The sequence below is a fragment of the Frieseomelitta varia genome, unplaced genomic scaffold (assembly GCF_011392965.1).
Source record: "Frieseomelitta varia isolate USP_RPSP 00005682 unplaced genomic scaffold, Fvar_1.2 scaffold_912, whole genome shotgun sequence".
NCBI classification, from domain to species: domain Eukaryota; kingdom Metazoa; phylum Arthropoda; class Insecta; order Hymenoptera; family Apidae; genus Frieseomelitta; species Frieseomelitta varia.
In genome coordinates, this window is record NW_025110715.1 from 124,070 (window position 1) to 142,388 (window position 18,319).

Genomic DNA, 18,319 nt, shown 5'->3' on the forward strand with positions numbered 1-18,319 from the left:
GGCGTACGACGGTTATTTAAGAATTATTTTTACAACAAAATTATGCGAGAAAAAATTTCATCAAATAGTATTTTGTAATATAACGATGTAGCGAGTTGTTTTTTATATGGTAGATAATTTTGTTCTTAAACCAATTTACACACACACACACACACACACATATAATTGAATTTCATATAATACAATGAATGAATTTCATATATTTTATATTATTGATTTTCATATATATTATTCATATATTTATATTATTATAATGTTGAATAGTTCACAAAACACTGACACTCGAACTAATCATGTACCTAATTATTAGTGATAGTGATAAACCAACGTAGTGACCAAACAAATCTAGCTGCTAAAAAAAATTCAGCTCTCCAGCTAAAAAAAAAGCAATTTCTTCGTATCCTTGCGTGTACGCACATGCGCGCGAGTTGTGTTTAAAATGAAAAGCGCGTAATTTATACTTTCAACTCGATAGAAGGGTTAACTCGTTACGTTTACAGTTTCCCTCCGCATCCTCGTAACACAGCGTGCACAATGGCTGTGAGCGAAGGTAATATTTGTCCAGTGAGCGGCACGGGGAACGAAGAGAACCGGTCAGTTACCTGAGAAACACTCTAACTGGTAGCAGGACGATCGGCGTTGTCGATCGTTAACCTCAGAAGTTCTTCAGTGACACGGTACATGTATCTGGTGGGTCCACAGCGACTGCAGCACGTGGAGATATAAAGGCGGCGGGAAACGGCGTATCGACGATGACCAACACTTAAAAAATTTCGAGTTTCGCGGCTTTTCTGGCACTCGATTATCAAAATGCGTGAACAAGTCGAACAATACGATGCAGTATCTGCTGTTGATTCTGTGTGTCATTCATATGATCGTGACTTTGGAAACCACCGACGAAGAACGAGGTAAGAAACATTACGTTCAAGCAATCGTCATTTGCAATTATTATCCATTTGTACTTGATAATTCGCGATCTATAGTCCTTTCATTCCTTTGAATTTCCCTAAAATAATATATTGAAAGATTTATAAATACATATTCATACCAATTGTCATAAATTTTCAATGGCTGACTTTTGAAAAATTTAAAGGGATGATCGATATAATTCTCTGATACTAACGAATTGAATTGTTTAAATTTATGTTTGTACACCGTAGTTCCGAGTTGGAAAAATCAAGCAACTCAAGATTAAGTATAAACGCGATGAATAAATTTTATTTTCTTGCATCTTCTTTGTGCTTTTCGTAATCGTAATTGTGTCTCGAAGTGTGGCGTGAATAAACTACAACAAGACCGTACACTATAATTTAATGGTGCATAAAGTGAACTTTATAACAATTTTCCACGTTTCGATCATTCGTGTTGTAATTTCAGTATCTAATGGCAATTATGTAATTATGGCGAACATACGTATTTGGTTATTGTACGAATGACCGTCGAAGGAACGTTTACTGTAAAGGCGACAAGTTCGTAAAAGTAGCACCAACGCGTGGTGAATCAGGACACAGTCTTCGTGGTAACCAGTCAGAGCCTTGGTTATTGGATTAACGGTGAAATTGTCTCGTTCGACGACCACACGAATTATCGCGACGTAGTTAGTACAAACGTGTTAACGCACGTCACAATGCCCGTGCTCCTTTGAGATTGACCGATTTATTTTCTGAGGGCCGAAGCTTATGACTACGAATTGCTGGCTCAGGTTGAAAATCGATCGTCCCATTTCTCTGGACCGGTTTCACGATTGTCAAGCAGGCCGAAACAAGTTTTCATTAATCTTCGATTTCGCCTGTTATTATATGCAGGCTATAATTAAACGAATTCCATTACGATACTTAGCACCTCCGTGTGTTGCTCTTCCTTTTCTAGGAAAATTCGTTTCCATGGTGAAATTCACTTTCTTCATCGCGAACGTGTTACTCCGTGTTAAGGACTCGAGAATATTTGTAATCGATGACGATCTTGCGTTACCCAAGGATCATGAACGTTGTAGGATCTAATGTAAGGAGAGATCCAATCACGAATGATTCTACTTTCTTTGTAGTACATTAGCACGGGCACAGGTATCAGGAAGAAATATAAATTATTGATATATACACGTCACGGTAAATTATCCTGGAATGTCGTAACAAGATTGTGCATGATCTTTCGTAACTAGATGAAGCCATAGTTCTAAAACACAGTAGAAGCCGAACGAAAATATTATTAGACAAAATTAAATGGCTTCGAGCAGTGCATTTACTAATATTTACTAGTAAACAACGGTAAATCTGAAATCTTTGAAATAACATTGCCTCCACTAGCAAAATAGTAATATAAATGTATACATATATGCGTGTACTACATGAAGTAATCCATTTAAAATCTATGAACCGTAAGAATCTTAGACATATGATAATAATAATAATAATAATAATAAAATAATTTTCATTTATTCCCTACAGTTCTAACGTTCTTATGGTTTGATTCGATTGTATACAGAAAAAATCCTTTATACTTATCATGGTATATCCTCTCGTTAGAGAGGACTGTCGTCCTAAATAAATAGTAATTAAATTATCTCGGACTAATCTAAGCAACGGAGGTAATTATCTCGGCAATAACGTGTGTACCTAAGTGCCGCGTTCAAGTAAAAAAAACAAGACAGATACTTATTCTCGTTCGTGGCGCCCGTTCTTTAATTGCGGAAGTATAATGAGAAACACGCCGTAAAACCAAACATGGTAATGCTATATATCGGTTCTACATGATAATTATGGGCACCGATAAATTGACACGTGGAAAGCTTTTCCTGCCAGTAACGACAAAATGAAAATCCTTTCCGAGTCCTACTCGTTACTCTTCAAGCTCGATAAATATTTCTTTTCTTCTCGGGGGAAACGAACGATTCGAAGAAAATCCGTCGTGATAGAATTTTATGTTTTCCGAAGGAGCAAAAAGGTAAGAATGGAAAGAAAAAAGAAATTGATCAAAAAATTGATTCATAAAAATTTGCGAATTATTACAACTCGTATCGTAACGAGGTTTCGAGTTCCTCGGCGAGTTATACGCCACGTTAGACGATGGTAACTGTTTGATGAAAGTTCAAGTGTGGGAGTGCATCAAAACGAAGATGCATACATTCGCAATCCTGCTCACTTGAAATGAAATGAAAGCAGAATCCCCGTAGGCTTTTCATTTTTTCTACCTAAATATATGTAGCTCACACTGAAACTATCAGCTTGAAGAAATTGACTTTCTAATAAACATATTATGTTATCATCGGTAACGTTATTAACACGAATAATTGTCATCGATGCGTGGGTACTATGTACATTCGTTTGCGTTTCTCTTCTATTAAATTGCGCGTTTAAATGGTTTCGTAGGGACAATAATTTATCTTTTACTTTCAATCTTGTTTCAAACTTATAGATACGTACACGTCGTTCGACATCATTTATTGTGCCGGGTCTATAATTTTCCGCGATAGGACAATTGTCATTACGAGTTTAGAAATAATCATTTAGTTCCATTTCCTGTAATTTTAATTAAAGTTGCAGTATTAAAGTATTGACATCAGATTGAAAAGTGTTCGATATTTTCGATATTTATATTCAAGAAAATATTCTTCATTTATGTATTTCTGAAACTTATTAATATTAATAATCTAAATATACTCGATATCAGTGAAATTATCAACAAGATTTTGCAATTAATTTTATTTAGTTTTATAAAATATATTCCTTCATCTTCATTACAATCTAACGTTATTTTTCTTTTTTTCTTTTTTCTTTTTTACTAAATTAAATTGCAGTAAAAGGATTGGTGCAAGACTGGGCGCCTTTGGTATGGCTTGCACCTGGTGAACTCTTTTTACCTCTTGGGGTACCCGAGTTCCTCGACAATATGCAATTCGACGACGACTATCTTCGCACCAAAATCGACGTAGGTAAATGACAAATGACAAAAAACCTATACGATTATGTTCCAAGAAATCCACAAGTTGCACAACCGATTTCGATGAATTTATAACAAAATTCATGGAAGCCAAGTTTATAGAACGATTTTATATTGGCAGAAGTACTGTTAAGGAATCGATCGTCGTTTCTATATGGCCGGAAACCAGCGGGGACGGTGCCGGTTTATGCTGTGATCAAGAACTGCGTTGCTCCGGACGTCTCTGCGCACATGATAAATTTGAAGACTGTCAGGGACGAAAAAAAGTCGCGAAAAAAGGCGGACGAGACATTGATAGCATCGAGGAACGTGCAAATCGACGATTTCGGGTCGTCCATGATCCTCACCAACGATCTCCCAGGACAAACTCGGAAGAGCGATATTGAACAGAGTCTAGAGGTAAACGGAACAGGAATTTTATGAAAAATATTATACAATAAGAGAAGTATAGTGGGAAGAGAAATAGAAATGTTAAAAGAAAAATATTTAAAAAAAATTTTAAATAGTAGCTATTAAAATAAAGATTAAGGAATCTTAAAATATTTTGAGAATAATGTGTACAATTCTTGGAAATTATTCTGTCGATTGATTTATTCAACGGTTATTTGTGGAATTGTTTATAGAAGCATGGCAATTTTGAGAAAAAGAAGAAAAAAGAAAACAAGTCTTGGAAGCTGCACTTTCACGTGACCTATTGGATGTTCTATCCGTTCAGCGAGGGAAAGGCAGTCTGTGTTCTAGATCTTGGATTTTTTGGTAGCTGGCCGATACCCACGGTGGGTGGGATGTGTCTCGGAATACTCAAGGAATATGGCAATCACGTGGGTGATTGGGAACACATGAGTCTTTACTTCAAGGTACACGAACTGATATTTGCTCGATAAATGACACTAATCTGTATATCCTATGCTACTGTTTCTTTTGTTAATTTATTTTCATTTGTATTAATAAAGAAATTCTGTGGAAATCTCAGTATTGGTTAGCGTATTTTATATCTTTTCATATAAAACTATTTTTCTTTTAAATTCAGGATGCAAATTACCCATCAGCCATGTACGTGTCCGCTCACGATGCCGGCGCGTTTTATCGATACGATCTGCGAAGCGGAACTTTCGTTTACGACAGTCAAGAAACGCGAAAAGGCATCTTCCAGAAACCTATATTTCCCGAAAGAGTTTTCACTGCTGGCGGCTCTCATCCGATATTATTCAGTGCGCGAGGATCTCACGGACTCTGGACAGCGCCAGGGAAGCACAAATTTGTCAGATTACCCCGTCTCTATGACGAGAGTGGCTTTGGTACTGCTTGGCCTACGTGGAAGAAGATGGAATTGCTTCTAAAGGAGGATAATAGCATTTTACCCAGTTGGATGACTTTTAGAGGCAAGTGGGGCAATCCTAGAAGTAATTGTCATCCTCTGGCCAAACTTGGTTTCAACATTTGCGAATTCGTTGATGGACCAACTGGTATTCCTATGAAACAGTCAAGCTTCCGATGCTAGCTATATTTTTGAGAATTTTTCAACATGCTATTCTGATAAATTATCAGCAAGTATTAAAAACAATAAAATATTACATGTTACGCATGTTAAGCGGATGCGAACATAAAAAGTTGAAAAGTTATTTGTAATAATTAAAAAGCAAATATTTATGATTAGTAAAATACTGGCGCATGACACGGCGTACAAAAATTATAGTTTATTCAAAATTAATTTATTACTAAAACACGAATTTGTACATGTAATACGAATTGTTGCTAAATGGTAAAATTTGCTTTTTGATTAGCAAATTAATTTTGAATAAATTATAACTTTAATCTCCGAGTAAGGGAACAAATAGCAGGGTTTAACACGAATGAATGTTAATAAAAAAAAAAAGATACTTCCATTCAAATCGTCCATTTTAATAATTCGTATCAACTTAGCAAGGAATTAGAAAACAGCATCGTCATTCATCGCGAACAGCTTTTGATTAGTGATATATCCTTATCGGTTAAAATCTATGCTCCATGTAAAACGATAATAAAATACAATTTTGTTATTACGGATAGATCGTCGATAGATATTAAAAGATGTAATAGATTTTTATATATATGTAGGCATTGTGTGATACGTATTCGTTTGAGAAGGAACAGTAGGCAAATGCGGTACTTAGCGATAACTTATAATTACACATATCTCGATGTGATCCTCTAAAGAAAGGCCGATTAAAGGAACACTTTATCTTTTTTTTTTTTTTTTGCGTCGAAATTATCGTTATAATAATCCTCGACGCAGAAAGGGAAAAAAGTCTCGCGGTTGTGATACAGATCTGTACAGTCAGACCGATTATAATAAATTCGAAGAGAAGTTCTTTCATTTTCGCTGAACATCGCATATTTCGAAAGTTTCATCGTGCAGCTTAAAATACTGTGTGGTTAAATTGATCTCGACAGACATTTTTTATGCTATGCTTGAGATTGAACACAGTGTACATGTGATTTCTTTACAATTGAAACAACGATCATTAATAACTAACCGCAACAACTAAATTCATTGCAACGCGATCCAGTGCACGATTAAAGTTCGAAATAAGGAATGTTCTCGTCATCAAATTTTATCCCCTGTTACATTACATACGTCTTCGAATAGATACATACGCTCCTTGGTGTGTCCCAATCTGAGAATATTCTTCAGAGACTCTGTTGGTTTTGCATGCTCAAAGATGCCCTCAATTTCGTACCCAGCACCTGTGAAAAAAACACTCGACTCTTAGATATTCGAGTAATAATGTTTTATTATCAACGAGATCTACTCGGAGACCTCATCTTCGTTTGATTGCTCCACGCCGATACTGCGTATCCCATTCCTCAGCAATGGTCTGCCTTTATCTTTTCCCAAGACGCGTGTATTCAACTGGATTTTCAATGGTGTTCCATTCTTGCAGCACATTATTTGCACCTCTTCCTTCAAGATTTTCTCCTTATATGCTAGCAGTTCTATTTTTAACCTGTTGTGAAAAAAAAAACAGCTTATGAAATGTAACCAAAATTAGAGAATTTACAAAAAAAAAGTGTGTGTACAAAAAATAAAATTTTAAATATGTTCATGCGAAAATTTACTTTAGGCCTTCCTTTTCATGTATCATGTCTAAAACATGGCAATTGGGATTATGAGGTCCCGTGACCACTGCTGGTGCGGAACTTCTTCGCTCTCTGTGTGTACACAAGTTCCAAGGAATTGAGAATTCCACGTGATATCTATCCACATGATAAATTTAATAAGTAAATTATTCATTAATTTAAATGCGTAAAACTAAAATCTAACCTGTGATAAAGTTGTAAAAATCCGAGATGAGCGTCTATCTGTCCATGTCGTTGCGGTTGTACCATAATATTGTTGTCTTTTCCGAGGCTACTTCCCCCACTGAAGTGCACATGATGCTCTAAAGATTCAAGAAACAAAGAAAAAATATCATATCATACACATTTATCATACATTTTATATAAATTGTAGATAAACTCCTACAAATTAGCTACCGAAACAATTCTCAGATCTCTTTGTTATCTTAATACAATTAATAAATTAATACTTATTTAATTTATAGTAAGGTAAAGTATATATAATGTAATATTAATAATAGATACTACATATTAATGTACGTAATAATTAGAAAAAAAAAGATACTTATTTATAATATTTAGCAACTCTGTTATTTTTATATCATATATTGTTAGTACATCTTCCGAGATCGCAAGATCTTGATACTTTTTTTGAACAAAATTCTATTATTTAATTCGATTATCAATATTATTAATTTTGTTATCTTTAACTTATTAACTTATTAACTTTGTTATCTTTATTGATTTTATTTTTTGTTTATTTTGTAATTTTCGACGTCTTATTTAATTTTGTCTAGTGATACTTGGATAATTAGAACAGAAATATGTATGTTATTATGAAATTAGTGTAATAATGTAATTAAGCAATTAGATAAATATCAAAGTACATAATATAAATAAAAGAAATGTGTTAGTTGAAATCGTATCTTCCCGAAGAAACTATAGTTTCAAATTTTCTTACATATTTCTTCTACAAATATATAGTTCAGTAGAGCAAACTTTAACATTTACATTTTATCAAAATTTAAACTATTAGGATAAAATTTTAACCCATGCAAATTTATCTTTAATTTTATTAATTTAATTTTCGCAATTTTATTAGTAAGCACAATCGGTAATTTTTCTATTATTAATAATAAAACATTTAATTACATTTGTTTCCCTATAATCGAATTCTGAAATAAAACAATGGAAAAATGTATCGAGATGATTTTGTATAATGATAGTTTTTAAGTGCTAATATAATGTAAATTTACGTACTATGGACTTTTATAATTTAACATTGTCCACTATTATTAATTTATAACAAAAATTTTGAAGTGTTTAAAAAAAATGAAAATAAATATTATTATTTATAAATATGAAAATAAATATTATTATTTGAAGAACAGTACACAGAAGATTGCTACGAAATGCATGTAAGAAACAATGGAAGTCTGTGTTAATAACGTATGATTTCGAAGTACATGTGGGAAAAGAAAATATAAGGTTATGAATAATCCTATTTTGGTACCTTAATTTCAAGGAATTAATGGCACTAACAGTATGTAGAAGGCAATATTACATGTAATTTTTTTAACACCAAAATTATATCTAAGATTGTATGAATGAATACATATAATTATTAATTTACGTATACATATATATTGTATATATATATAAATTTACGATATCATTTATGCTTGGATGGAGAAATGTCACGAAATGTACAAATATTTATTCTCTATTCAACACTATATTATATTCATGACTTCATAAATTGTTATATCAATTTTTCAATTTATGAAGTGTTAAAAGTTGGTAGTTCGTTAGATATCAGCTGTTGACCATGGTGTAATAGATCCATGTAGAATTATGTAATAAAAAGAATCGTTATAACCTTGACAGCTATATAAAGTAAACGCGAGTAAACTAAAAAGGAGAGACATTAAAACGCTACGAGTATATATTTATGGCATAAAGTTTTATCAATAACAAGAAGCATCGTACTTTCGAAGTGGCGCGCTTTCAAATGACCCAATTACGAACATGTCCTAACCTCATACATTAATTACTGACCGGCTTTGGACAAATTACTAAGACAAAAAATTTTCTATAAAAATGTTCACTTCGCATTAATAATTCGTTCGTTCGAAAGATTAGTTAATGACTAACATTCTATCAGGTTTCGTCAATATACGTTCCTACTGTGAAATATAAAAGGGTGAATCTTAATCGTAATAAAAATGACTGTACAAAGAAAAATATGGTCACGTATCAAAGTAGTAATTTTTTTTTTTTACCTTTATCTCCCATATTTTATAAGGCAATGTGGCAGTTGTACTTTCATACTACACACGACTAATTTAATATTCCGTAATGCAACGACTAAGCTACTCTTTGATGTATTGGTGCGTGTATGAGCACAGAGCACGTTCTAACGCATCGAATAGTTAAAAGCTTCCATACTGGTGGCAGCACAGTTTCTCTCCGTCATTTAAGCATCCCATTTTTCACGTTTTTCCACAATCTATTTTCTAAATAATTTTAAATAGCAGAAAATTCTGAAAAGATCTCTAGAGAAATAATGATTTTAACGTTGTCAGTGATTCATATTTTAATTGTGATATTAATGTAACGCTCAGACGAGAGCGGTTCTATTTATCGACAGAAAAAAAGAACCGCTCTCACAAGATATTAAAAAATTTGGAAATGAAAACAATGATAATTAAAATAATAACTTTGATCTGCGTTCATTTTAATACTTATATAAAACATAGATACGATAACCTCGGTCGTGTCATTAGATAAAATACTTTATTTATTGGAAACTTTGCTATAAAAAATTAAACCAAAAACAAATACATATTGGTTTTAAAAAAACTGGTTTAAAACTAGAAAAAATGAAATTTTTTGTTTCTGTATTAAATTTATACAAATATTCTTACAATAAATTAAAAATAACTTACAATAAATTTCATTAGCTCAATTAAAGTATATACAATTAAGTGTATACAACGCAGTTACATGTAATATATTATTATTGAATTAAAATATTTTTTTGTCATGATATTTAAATAAAATAATTAATTTTTTATATCACATAATTATTAACATTTATATTTTGATGTATTTAATGCAGAAACAGAAATAACATTTTGCTTCACAAAATAGTATTTTATGTCCCTAATTTCCTAGAATAATTATCAGTTTCTAATTTTCTAAACTAAAGTTTTGCTTTTCTTACAACATAATTATTTTTTGAATTATTAAAATAAATGTAATCTAGTTCATTCTAGTTCACTCTAAATTCACTCTAGATGACTTAGACAACTATTCAAAATAGAATTTTTTTAATGTACATTCATATAATTGCAATTTGATAATTTCATTGTATTGGTTATTGATTATTCATTATTTTTTTGATATCTATACATCTATACAACGTTAGAAACAAACGTGAAGCTAGCCAGATCATGCTACCAGAAATTTACAAATAGTAAAACTATATATGTATAAGTTTTATTATTACCGTACGTAATTGTGGTTCAATGTTGTGACGAAAATGATAAAAGTAATTATTGTCTTTTCCAATTGGAGAGAACGAATTCGTTCACGTTATATTATTACATTTATCACTTTTTCTGACAACTGACCTTCCAGGAATCATCTCGAACTTGTCTTATCGTTCCTTTGTTTACAATATGAGTGCATAAAAATAATGTATTATTATTCTAAAATAAAGAAAATTATTTTAGTCTCATAAATTTAATAAATTTAATGCTACATAACAACGAAAGCATTCAATTACATGTCAGTGTATTAACATTGATAAATCAATTTAAGATATTCTCTCTAATATTGATTAGATTAGATTCTCCCATTTTGTTTCAAATTATAAAATCATGCATATACTTATATTTTTTAGAGATTACATATATTTATATTTGCGACAGATTATGATAGATTACAAAAATTAATATAGCTCTTATATTTTTATCATTGTTCTATTTAAATATTTTTAATCGAGTTTTTGTAATTTAAATGTTGCATTACACGAGAAAAATTAATCAATGGTCATACATGATTAATTAAGGTATATTGTTCAAAGCTACCAGCAAATCCTATATAGGTGTAGCATTACAAAATCAACAGTACGACGTTCACGCTGCCTAAAGATAAAAATTTTCTGAGAGACTGATTTATGTTAATCCATAATCGTGAACATTAACTATTTTTGTTTTTTTTATTTTGAAAATAGAATATTTTTTTCGAATTGATTGATTAATGATATTATATTTTCGGCTAAATCATTTTTTTTTTGGGGTGAAAAATAAATTTTTAACGACTTATTATTCCTTAATATACATATTAAGTACTGATATTTTTAATATTTTTTGCTAATGCTGTGTAATATATACATGAGAAATATTTCTAAGAAAGTATAAACTTATAATACAATTTGAAGTTAATAGTATACTCATTAACTTGACGTTCCATCGGACTCAAATTTTAATAATATTTCAAATGGGAGTTTCTATATCGAACATTAGCATTCATAAATTTTTAAAAAACAAAGATCTACCGATTTATCTCTTTCTAAGAATGAAAACGGAACCGATAATTGCTCGATCTATAAATTATTTTATATAAATTTTCACAAGGTCAAGTGAAAAAAAAAGAACATAATTATTTAAATGAAACCCAGTTTCGTCCATGTATTTTTTGTTCTTAAATAAATAGTATAAAAATGGAATAAATTACTTAAATATACTGTATTGTTATCAAGTTAAATAATAGTTTAATAGTTTAATTGTCCAGAGACCTTCCATTTAAGAAATACAATACTGTTTATCGGCTCCCAATGGAGAGAGGAATTGTGGGATGTTTCATCGTTAATGATTGTATATATAAAACTATAAAAACTCGTGGAACATTCAATATGCATTCAGTTCTCATTGAACATTCATACAGATCTTGCTTGATCTCGACTTCTCTACAACTTCAAAAAAGAAACATGAAGACCCTCGCTGTAATCTTCATCTTCTGCCTCGTCGGTGTTTTGGTAAATTTTGAATATGGTTACAAAATAATAATAAAAGAAATCTATTTAATTAATATTTTTAATTGAATTGGACGATAATGTTGGAGCTTGTTATTGTATGATTAAAATGAAATATAAAGAAGAATTTATTGATTGTAAATAAAATTAAGGTTATTTTTAATGTTGAAAGAAATATCACAATTAAAATTTAGAACTTCTTTTTTTTGAATCTTTTGAAACAACTAGGTGTCATATTGAAAAAAAGTTATTTATACTTTTACTTTGATTATTTAAACTGTTAGTAACATTTTGCTAACTATTAACTTGTATTTTAATACTTTTTAATTTTTTAATTTAATGCCTTTAGGCATTCACGGAAGAACAAAAGGCCAAACTGTTAGCGCACAAGACAGCTTGTATCGCAGAAACTGGTATCGACCAACGTAAGTTGCAAACAATAAAATAAATTGGAAACAATCATATCTTAATCAATATTATTCGGTCTTCAGAGTTGATAGAAAATGCGAAGAAGGGCATTGTTGCTGACGACGACAAATTGTCTTGTTTCTCTTTCTGTATGCTGAAGAAGATCGGAGCTGTAAGTAACAAAATTATTTAAATCAAATCATACGAAAACTTTTTATATTAACTAATTATAAATAAGTTAATTTTGAAACTTTATAAATTTATAACACCTACCTTTAGATTGATTTCAGGAAACATCTACTTTAATTAGACATCGTTTATTTTTCTCTTAAATAATATCTGTAGAAGAGAATAAGAAACAATTATTTTTATTTCTGCGACAGATGACCGACGATGGAACCATCAACGTAGAACTTGTCAGACAAAAACTGTCACATGGTGGAATTGCTGTGGAAAAGATTGATAACATACTCAACAACTGTGTAGATATAGGTAAGTAAAAGATTGTTGCTAAAAAAAATCAACTCTATTTTAAATATAAAATGAAATTTTTAGTAAATTGTTTATCACTAAAAAAAATAAAAAAAAATAAAATTTCGGTAAAAAATAAAATTTTGTATCATTGAAACGATTTCTGACATTAATTACGTTGACGCATATTGTCACTAGAATAAAAAAATTAATTATTAATAACAAGTAAAAAGTTTGATTTTTCATTTTAAATATAGAATAAAATTTTTAGTAGATTATTTACCATTTAAGACGGATGATAATGATTCTTATTTGATGTCATTATAGTTGGTTCCACCCCATGCAAAAAGGCTGGTAACATAATAAAGTATTTGACGAACAATGGCCTCAATTTACTTAATTGAAAAAAATTGTGCAAAGGAAATGATTTGATTTGTGATTTAATGTATTTCGTATTTTTTTAAATTAATAAACTAATATTTCATCAATCTTTGTTCATATTTATTCAAAGAAGAAATTCTATTCTCATGTCTCTAGACATGTTCAGTGTAAAAAGTGAAATAATATCCTTGTAACAATTTAAAGGCGAGTGATCGATAACTTAAATATCGATCGATAACTTAAATATCGATAATTCTCTTATTTGTAGTATTAAATTGTAAAGGGCGCAGGGAACGGTTTACTTGAAGGGATTGAAAGTATCGATGATAATGCGAGGATAACGTAGGAAGTGATGATGTGGGTAAGGTGAGGAAAGGTTGTGCGTTTCGTCTGAGTCGCTGCCTAGACTCATCAGTGGGGTTGATGGCAGCGACTCCTCCTTACCCCAGACGCTTGTTGTTGTAACTACTCGCTAGGCTGGATAGTCACCCATCCTAGCGGTTCCGCATTCTGTTTGCTTCGAATATCGATTGACTTCGACGCTAGGCGCACAGCCACTTGCGGCTTGTACAAGTTGGTGTTCGAAACTCGTACTCAAGGGACTATAGGTCGCTACATACTTGTAGCGGCTATGTTGGTTAAAATGGATGGATTTAGGAAAGAGAATGAGATAGGGTTATAAGATGGAATGTGTTTCGTCTTATTGTCAGAGTCGCTGCCAGATCAGTGGAGCTGATGGCGGCGACTCCTACCTCAAACGCTCGGTTTATTAGGAATTTCTAAGGCTGGGCATGACACTCTCTTAGAACTTCGCATGCTGCGCGCTTAACTTGAAGATCGCACTCGATCTGTAGGTAAGCGGCATCCACTTGCGATTGGTAATGTTCGTATCTCTGGAACTGGTATACTAAGAAAAGACTGGATGTGATAGTTGCTACGTACTTGTCTTTTAAAATGAATATTTCCAATTTTAAAACAAACAACACAAGAACTTGATACATTTATAGAATAAAAATTCTTAAACTCCGAAAATCTAAAATCTAAAATCACATCTACTACGTTTCTGCAAATGATATCCTCAAATTTTAATCACGCTTAAGTATTTCGTTTATGGTACATAGAGTACATATACACTTGGAAATATTTTTAGTTGAAAATTCTTTGTAAATCATAATTCTAACACACAGATATTTTTAACGATACGGAAGATTTATTCGAATAACATAGAATAAAAATTTAACTTATTGTTTCCTTTTCCCTCATATTGTTATATTTGAATGAAAATTTAAATGAAAGTTTCTATAATTACATATAATTCAAATATGATTTTAGCTCTTTAATATCAAAGTATTAAGTTATACACAAAAACTTTGAGTAAAATTAGGTATTATCTTATCTTTGGATGCTTTCCAAGACAATTTAATTAATATATATTGCTATAAATTTGAACTTGGATAACATTTTCAGAAATAATACTTAAAATAATATCCAAACAAGTAGATAAGCTATACCTCATACGCAGTAACTTTTATTAAACAGGTTTTTTGTATGTTACATCGTGTTTGATAGTTGTAATACGCATTAGTTCCACGTTGGATATGAGTGCAAAGTGAGCAACATGGCTACAAAGGAAAACAATCTTCCCATATTATACGGGGAATTAAATAAATTAGGTCAAAATGGTGAATACGAGCGGGCTATAAAGGTTGCCAATAAAAGTGAGTTTCCGCAAGTTTGCGATTTTCCATTCAATTGTAAAAGTTTGCTACCAACATAACCTATACTCTACTTACACACTCAAAATAAAAAAAAATTTTTACAGTCTTAGATACCTTCCAGGATGAAGAAGCAGCTTTTCATTGTAAAGTTATTTGCTACATTCAATTATCGAAATTCAATGATGCACTCCAGTTTATTACTAGGAATCCAAAACTGGCAGTGTATGCTATTCACTTATGTTAAAGTTATATTTGTTTAATTAATACATTGCATAATTCTGATAATGTATGTTTTCCTCACAGCAATTTAGATTTTGAGAAAGCATATTGTTTATATAGATTGAATCAAGTGCTTGATGCTTTGAAAGTAGTTGAAAATGTTTCAAATCCCTCGCTGAAGCTCAAAGAACTGAAAGCTCAAATACTATACAGGCTAGAAAAATATGAAGAATGTTTCTCAGTGTACAGAGACATTATAAAGAACTCTCACGATGAATATGAAGACGAAAGAGAAGCTAATCTTGCAGCAGTGATTGTAAATTTAACAGTTGAGGATTCTGTAAGTTCTTAACAGTCACAACTTCATTCAAATATATTGCAATTTATGTTTACTTGAATTCACATTTTTTTCAAATATAGAACTTGGAAGTTCCTGCATTACGCGAAGATACATATGAATTAACGTACAATGCAGCCTGTCGTTTAATTGCACAAGGTAGCAAAGGTGACAAGACTACTTTGATTGAGGCGGAAAAGAAACTTAGAGTAGCTGAGAAAATGTGTAAAGAAGCTTTAGAAGAAGATGGGGTTGCCGAGGAAGAAATAGAAGATGAATTGGGAATTATTAGAGTTCAACTCGGATGTTGTCTTCAGCTTCAAGGTCGTGAAAAAGAAGCTCAAACGTTGTACCTCTCTGCTTTAAAAGCAAAACCCGATGACATAGCTCTAGTAGCAGTTGCAAGCAATAACCTTGTGTGCCTCAATAAAGATCAAAATGTATTTGATAGTAAAAAGAGAATGAAAAGTGCTACCCATGATAGTTTAGAGCATAAACTAACTTCTAGACAGAGAAGAAATATTGCATACAATCAGTGTTTGCTGGCTTTATACACTGATCAGGTATCTTGATTAGCAATGCAACGTTTTATTGTATATATATTATTTATGTCGTTAGTCTATGTTCCATGTTTTTACAGGCAGAACAATGTCAACAACTTTGTAATAAACTAGCTAAGGATTATCCTGCACTGACTGTAGATGCAATGTTTGTTAAGGCAGCACAGCTTGGTAAAGAAGGTAAAGCAAAGGAAGCAGCAAAATTATTAATTCAGTATGCAGTTGGCGACAAAGAATTACAAATGAAATTGGTTTGCGTGCAACTTTTATTGAGTCAGGATGAGAGGCAAGAGGCAATCGATACTCTTGAAAACTTGAATGAAAGAGACAGGTCATTACCTGGTATAGTTAGTGCACTTGTAACACTTCACATGGCTGACAATAATCGTGAAAAGGCGTCAGCTGTCCTTAAAAATGCAGTCAATTATTACAAGAAAAATAAAGTAGGCACATTTAATTTTTCTTTTCCTTTTCTTCAATTTTATTTAGTAATTTCTTTGTTTAATATTTATTTTCAGGAAGCTACTGCCAATTTAGGAGAATTATGGCGGCAGGCTGCTGACTTTTATCTACGCGGAGGAGACATTAAAATGGCTGCTGATATTTTACAAGAAATGGTAGACGCTTCCCCTTGCGATATCAAGACGCTAGCGCAATTAGTGGTGGCTTATGTGCAGTTTTGTCCAGAAAAGGCACAATTACTATCAAAACGTTTGCCGCCATTACATGATCTCTCTGAAACAACCGATGTTGATGCTTTGGAAAGCAGTAATTGGGTAATTGGTAGCAAAATGATCAAGAAAAAGATAGAACCATCTCCCGGGTGAGTATTCTTTTTTAAATATAATTTTGATAGTGAAACTAATAAATATTACTCAATAAACTATAATTCATTTCACAGTAAACCTGTTGTCGATATAACACAAAAGAAAAAGAAAAAACGTAAACGCAAAGGAAAGTTGCCCAAAAATTACGATCCAAATGTTCCACCGGATCCTGAACGATGGTTACCTAGACACGAACGTAGTGGATTTAGGAAAAAACGAGATAGAAGAAATCGAGATGCTGCAATGAAGGGTACACAAGGTGCTGCAGCTGGAGCTAGTGATATGTAGTATGTATTAAAATTACGTTTATTTTTTAATAAAAAAGAAAGATACCATTGGTAATTTTTATTACCATTTATTGTTACAGCGACATAACGAAAATGCCTACAAACGCAAAACCTTCTCCTAATCCTCGACATAGTCCAGCGGTAGAAAGTTCCGGTCCACGACAACAACAACGTAAGGTTCAGCAGAAGAAGAAAAAGAAAGGTGGAAAGTGGTAAAAAGTGGTCGTTTGTGTTTGCGTTGCATTTGTTCAAAATATGTATAACACTTCTATATTGTTAAAACGACGATTGATATGTCTCTTTAACAAGTTGAATAATTTTTTCGAGTATACACATATTTTTTTATCACTGTACATATGTACAGTAAGAATACTGCCATTTTTAAATGAATGTACTACTTTATATCAGTATCACTTGATCACTGTAAATTTTTAACTTCTGAACTCGATGCCATTAAATTAAAATGTAATTAAATTCTGTGTGAATTAAAAATGAACACGAAAAATATATGATATATAAAATATTTTTATTCCTTTTTTTTTAATCCTTTGTCAACCTTTGACAAAATTCGGCAATATAATATACAATATAGGTAACATATTTCTTGCATACATTGACTAGGATTTGGCGATACATATTTTTATTTCTCTGTTGGTAACAATTGTATATAAAAATACAATCTGTTTCGAATTCATATTTTTCTCTTAGTAAATCTGTAATTCATGTCATAGATAGATCGTGATTGTGCGTCAAATTTTTAACATTTATGTAACAGATTTATATATGTATATGTAATATAATAAGTGGCATAATTCGTAACTACATATTCGTAACTATAAGTTGCGTATAATAATAAAATGCCACACAGTGTAATGTCAGTATAATTTCATCATCGTAAAATCATAACTCTTTGAAGATACACTTTGATTATATATCATTGTAGCATATCGATGTACGCGCGCGTACTTATGTAAAAGGATATCTTCGTTTTCTACCATTCTAACTTATTGTCTCGTACCATTGCACAACACAGTA

At 31.5% G+C, this 18,319-nt stretch overlaps 4 protein-coding genes across 4 annotated transcripts; 3 read left to right on the forward strand and 1 right to left on the reverse strand.

Moving 5' to 3' along the window:
- The first annotated feature begins 360 nt into the window (after positions 1-360).
- Positions 361-5,695, forward strand: LOC122537508. Its single transcript, XM_043670712.1, has 5 exons — positions 361-908; positions 3,794-3,928; positions 4,058-4,335; positions 4,560-4,793; positions 4,967-5,695. The coding sequence occupies exons 1-5, from the start codon at positions 836-838 to the stop codon at positions 5,435-5,437; spliced, it is 1,191 nt and encodes a 396-aa protein (XP_043526647.1). The 5' UTR covers positions 361-835; the 3' UTR covers positions 5,438-5,695.
- A 122-nt stretch (positions 5,696-5,817) lies between these two features.
- LOC122537509 (UPF0687 protein C20orf27 homolog) lies at positions 5,818-9,465 on the reverse strand. Its single transcript, XM_043670713.1, has 5 exons — positions 9,318-9,465; positions 7,241-7,358; positions 7,036-7,173; positions 6,737-6,923; positions 5,818-6,663 (listed from the first exon to the last, which is right to left on the reverse strand). The coding sequence occupies exons 1-5, from the start codon at positions 9,328-9,330 to the stop codon at positions 6,607-6,609; spliced, it is 513 nt and encodes a 170-aa protein (XP_043526648.1). The 5' UTR covers positions 9,331-9,465; the 3' UTR covers positions 5,818-6,606.
- Positions 9,466-11,932: 2,467 nt separating this feature from the next.
- LOC122537484 (general odorant-binding protein 83a-like) lies at positions 11,933-13,443 on the forward strand. Its single transcript, XM_043670675.1, has 5 exons — positions 11,933-12,079; positions 12,426-12,501; positions 12,568-12,656; positions 12,868-12,976; positions 13,283-13,443. Exons 1-5 carry the CDS (start codon positions 11,957-11,959, stop codon positions 13,357-13,359), a joined length of 474 nt encoding a protein of 157 aa, XP_043526610.1. The 5' UTR covers positions 11,933-11,956; the 3' UTR covers positions 13,360-13,443.
- Positions 13,444-14,885: 1,442 nt separating this feature from the next.
- On the forward strand, positions 14,886-18,255 carry LOC122537482 (signal recognition particle subunit SRP72). The gene is made up of 8 exons (XM_043670670.1): positions 14,886-15,054; positions 15,159-15,276; positions 15,358-15,613; positions 15,694-16,173; positions 16,251-16,613; positions 16,689-16,993; positions 17,072-17,284; positions 17,365-18,255. The coding sequence occupies exons 1-8, from the start codon at positions 14,955-14,957 to the stop codon at positions 17,498-17,500; spliced, it is 1,971 nt and encodes a 656-aa protein (XP_043526605.1). The 5' UTR covers positions 14,886-14,954; the 3' UTR covers positions 17,501-18,255.
- The last annotated feature ends 64 nt before the right edge of the window (positions 18,256-18,319 follow it).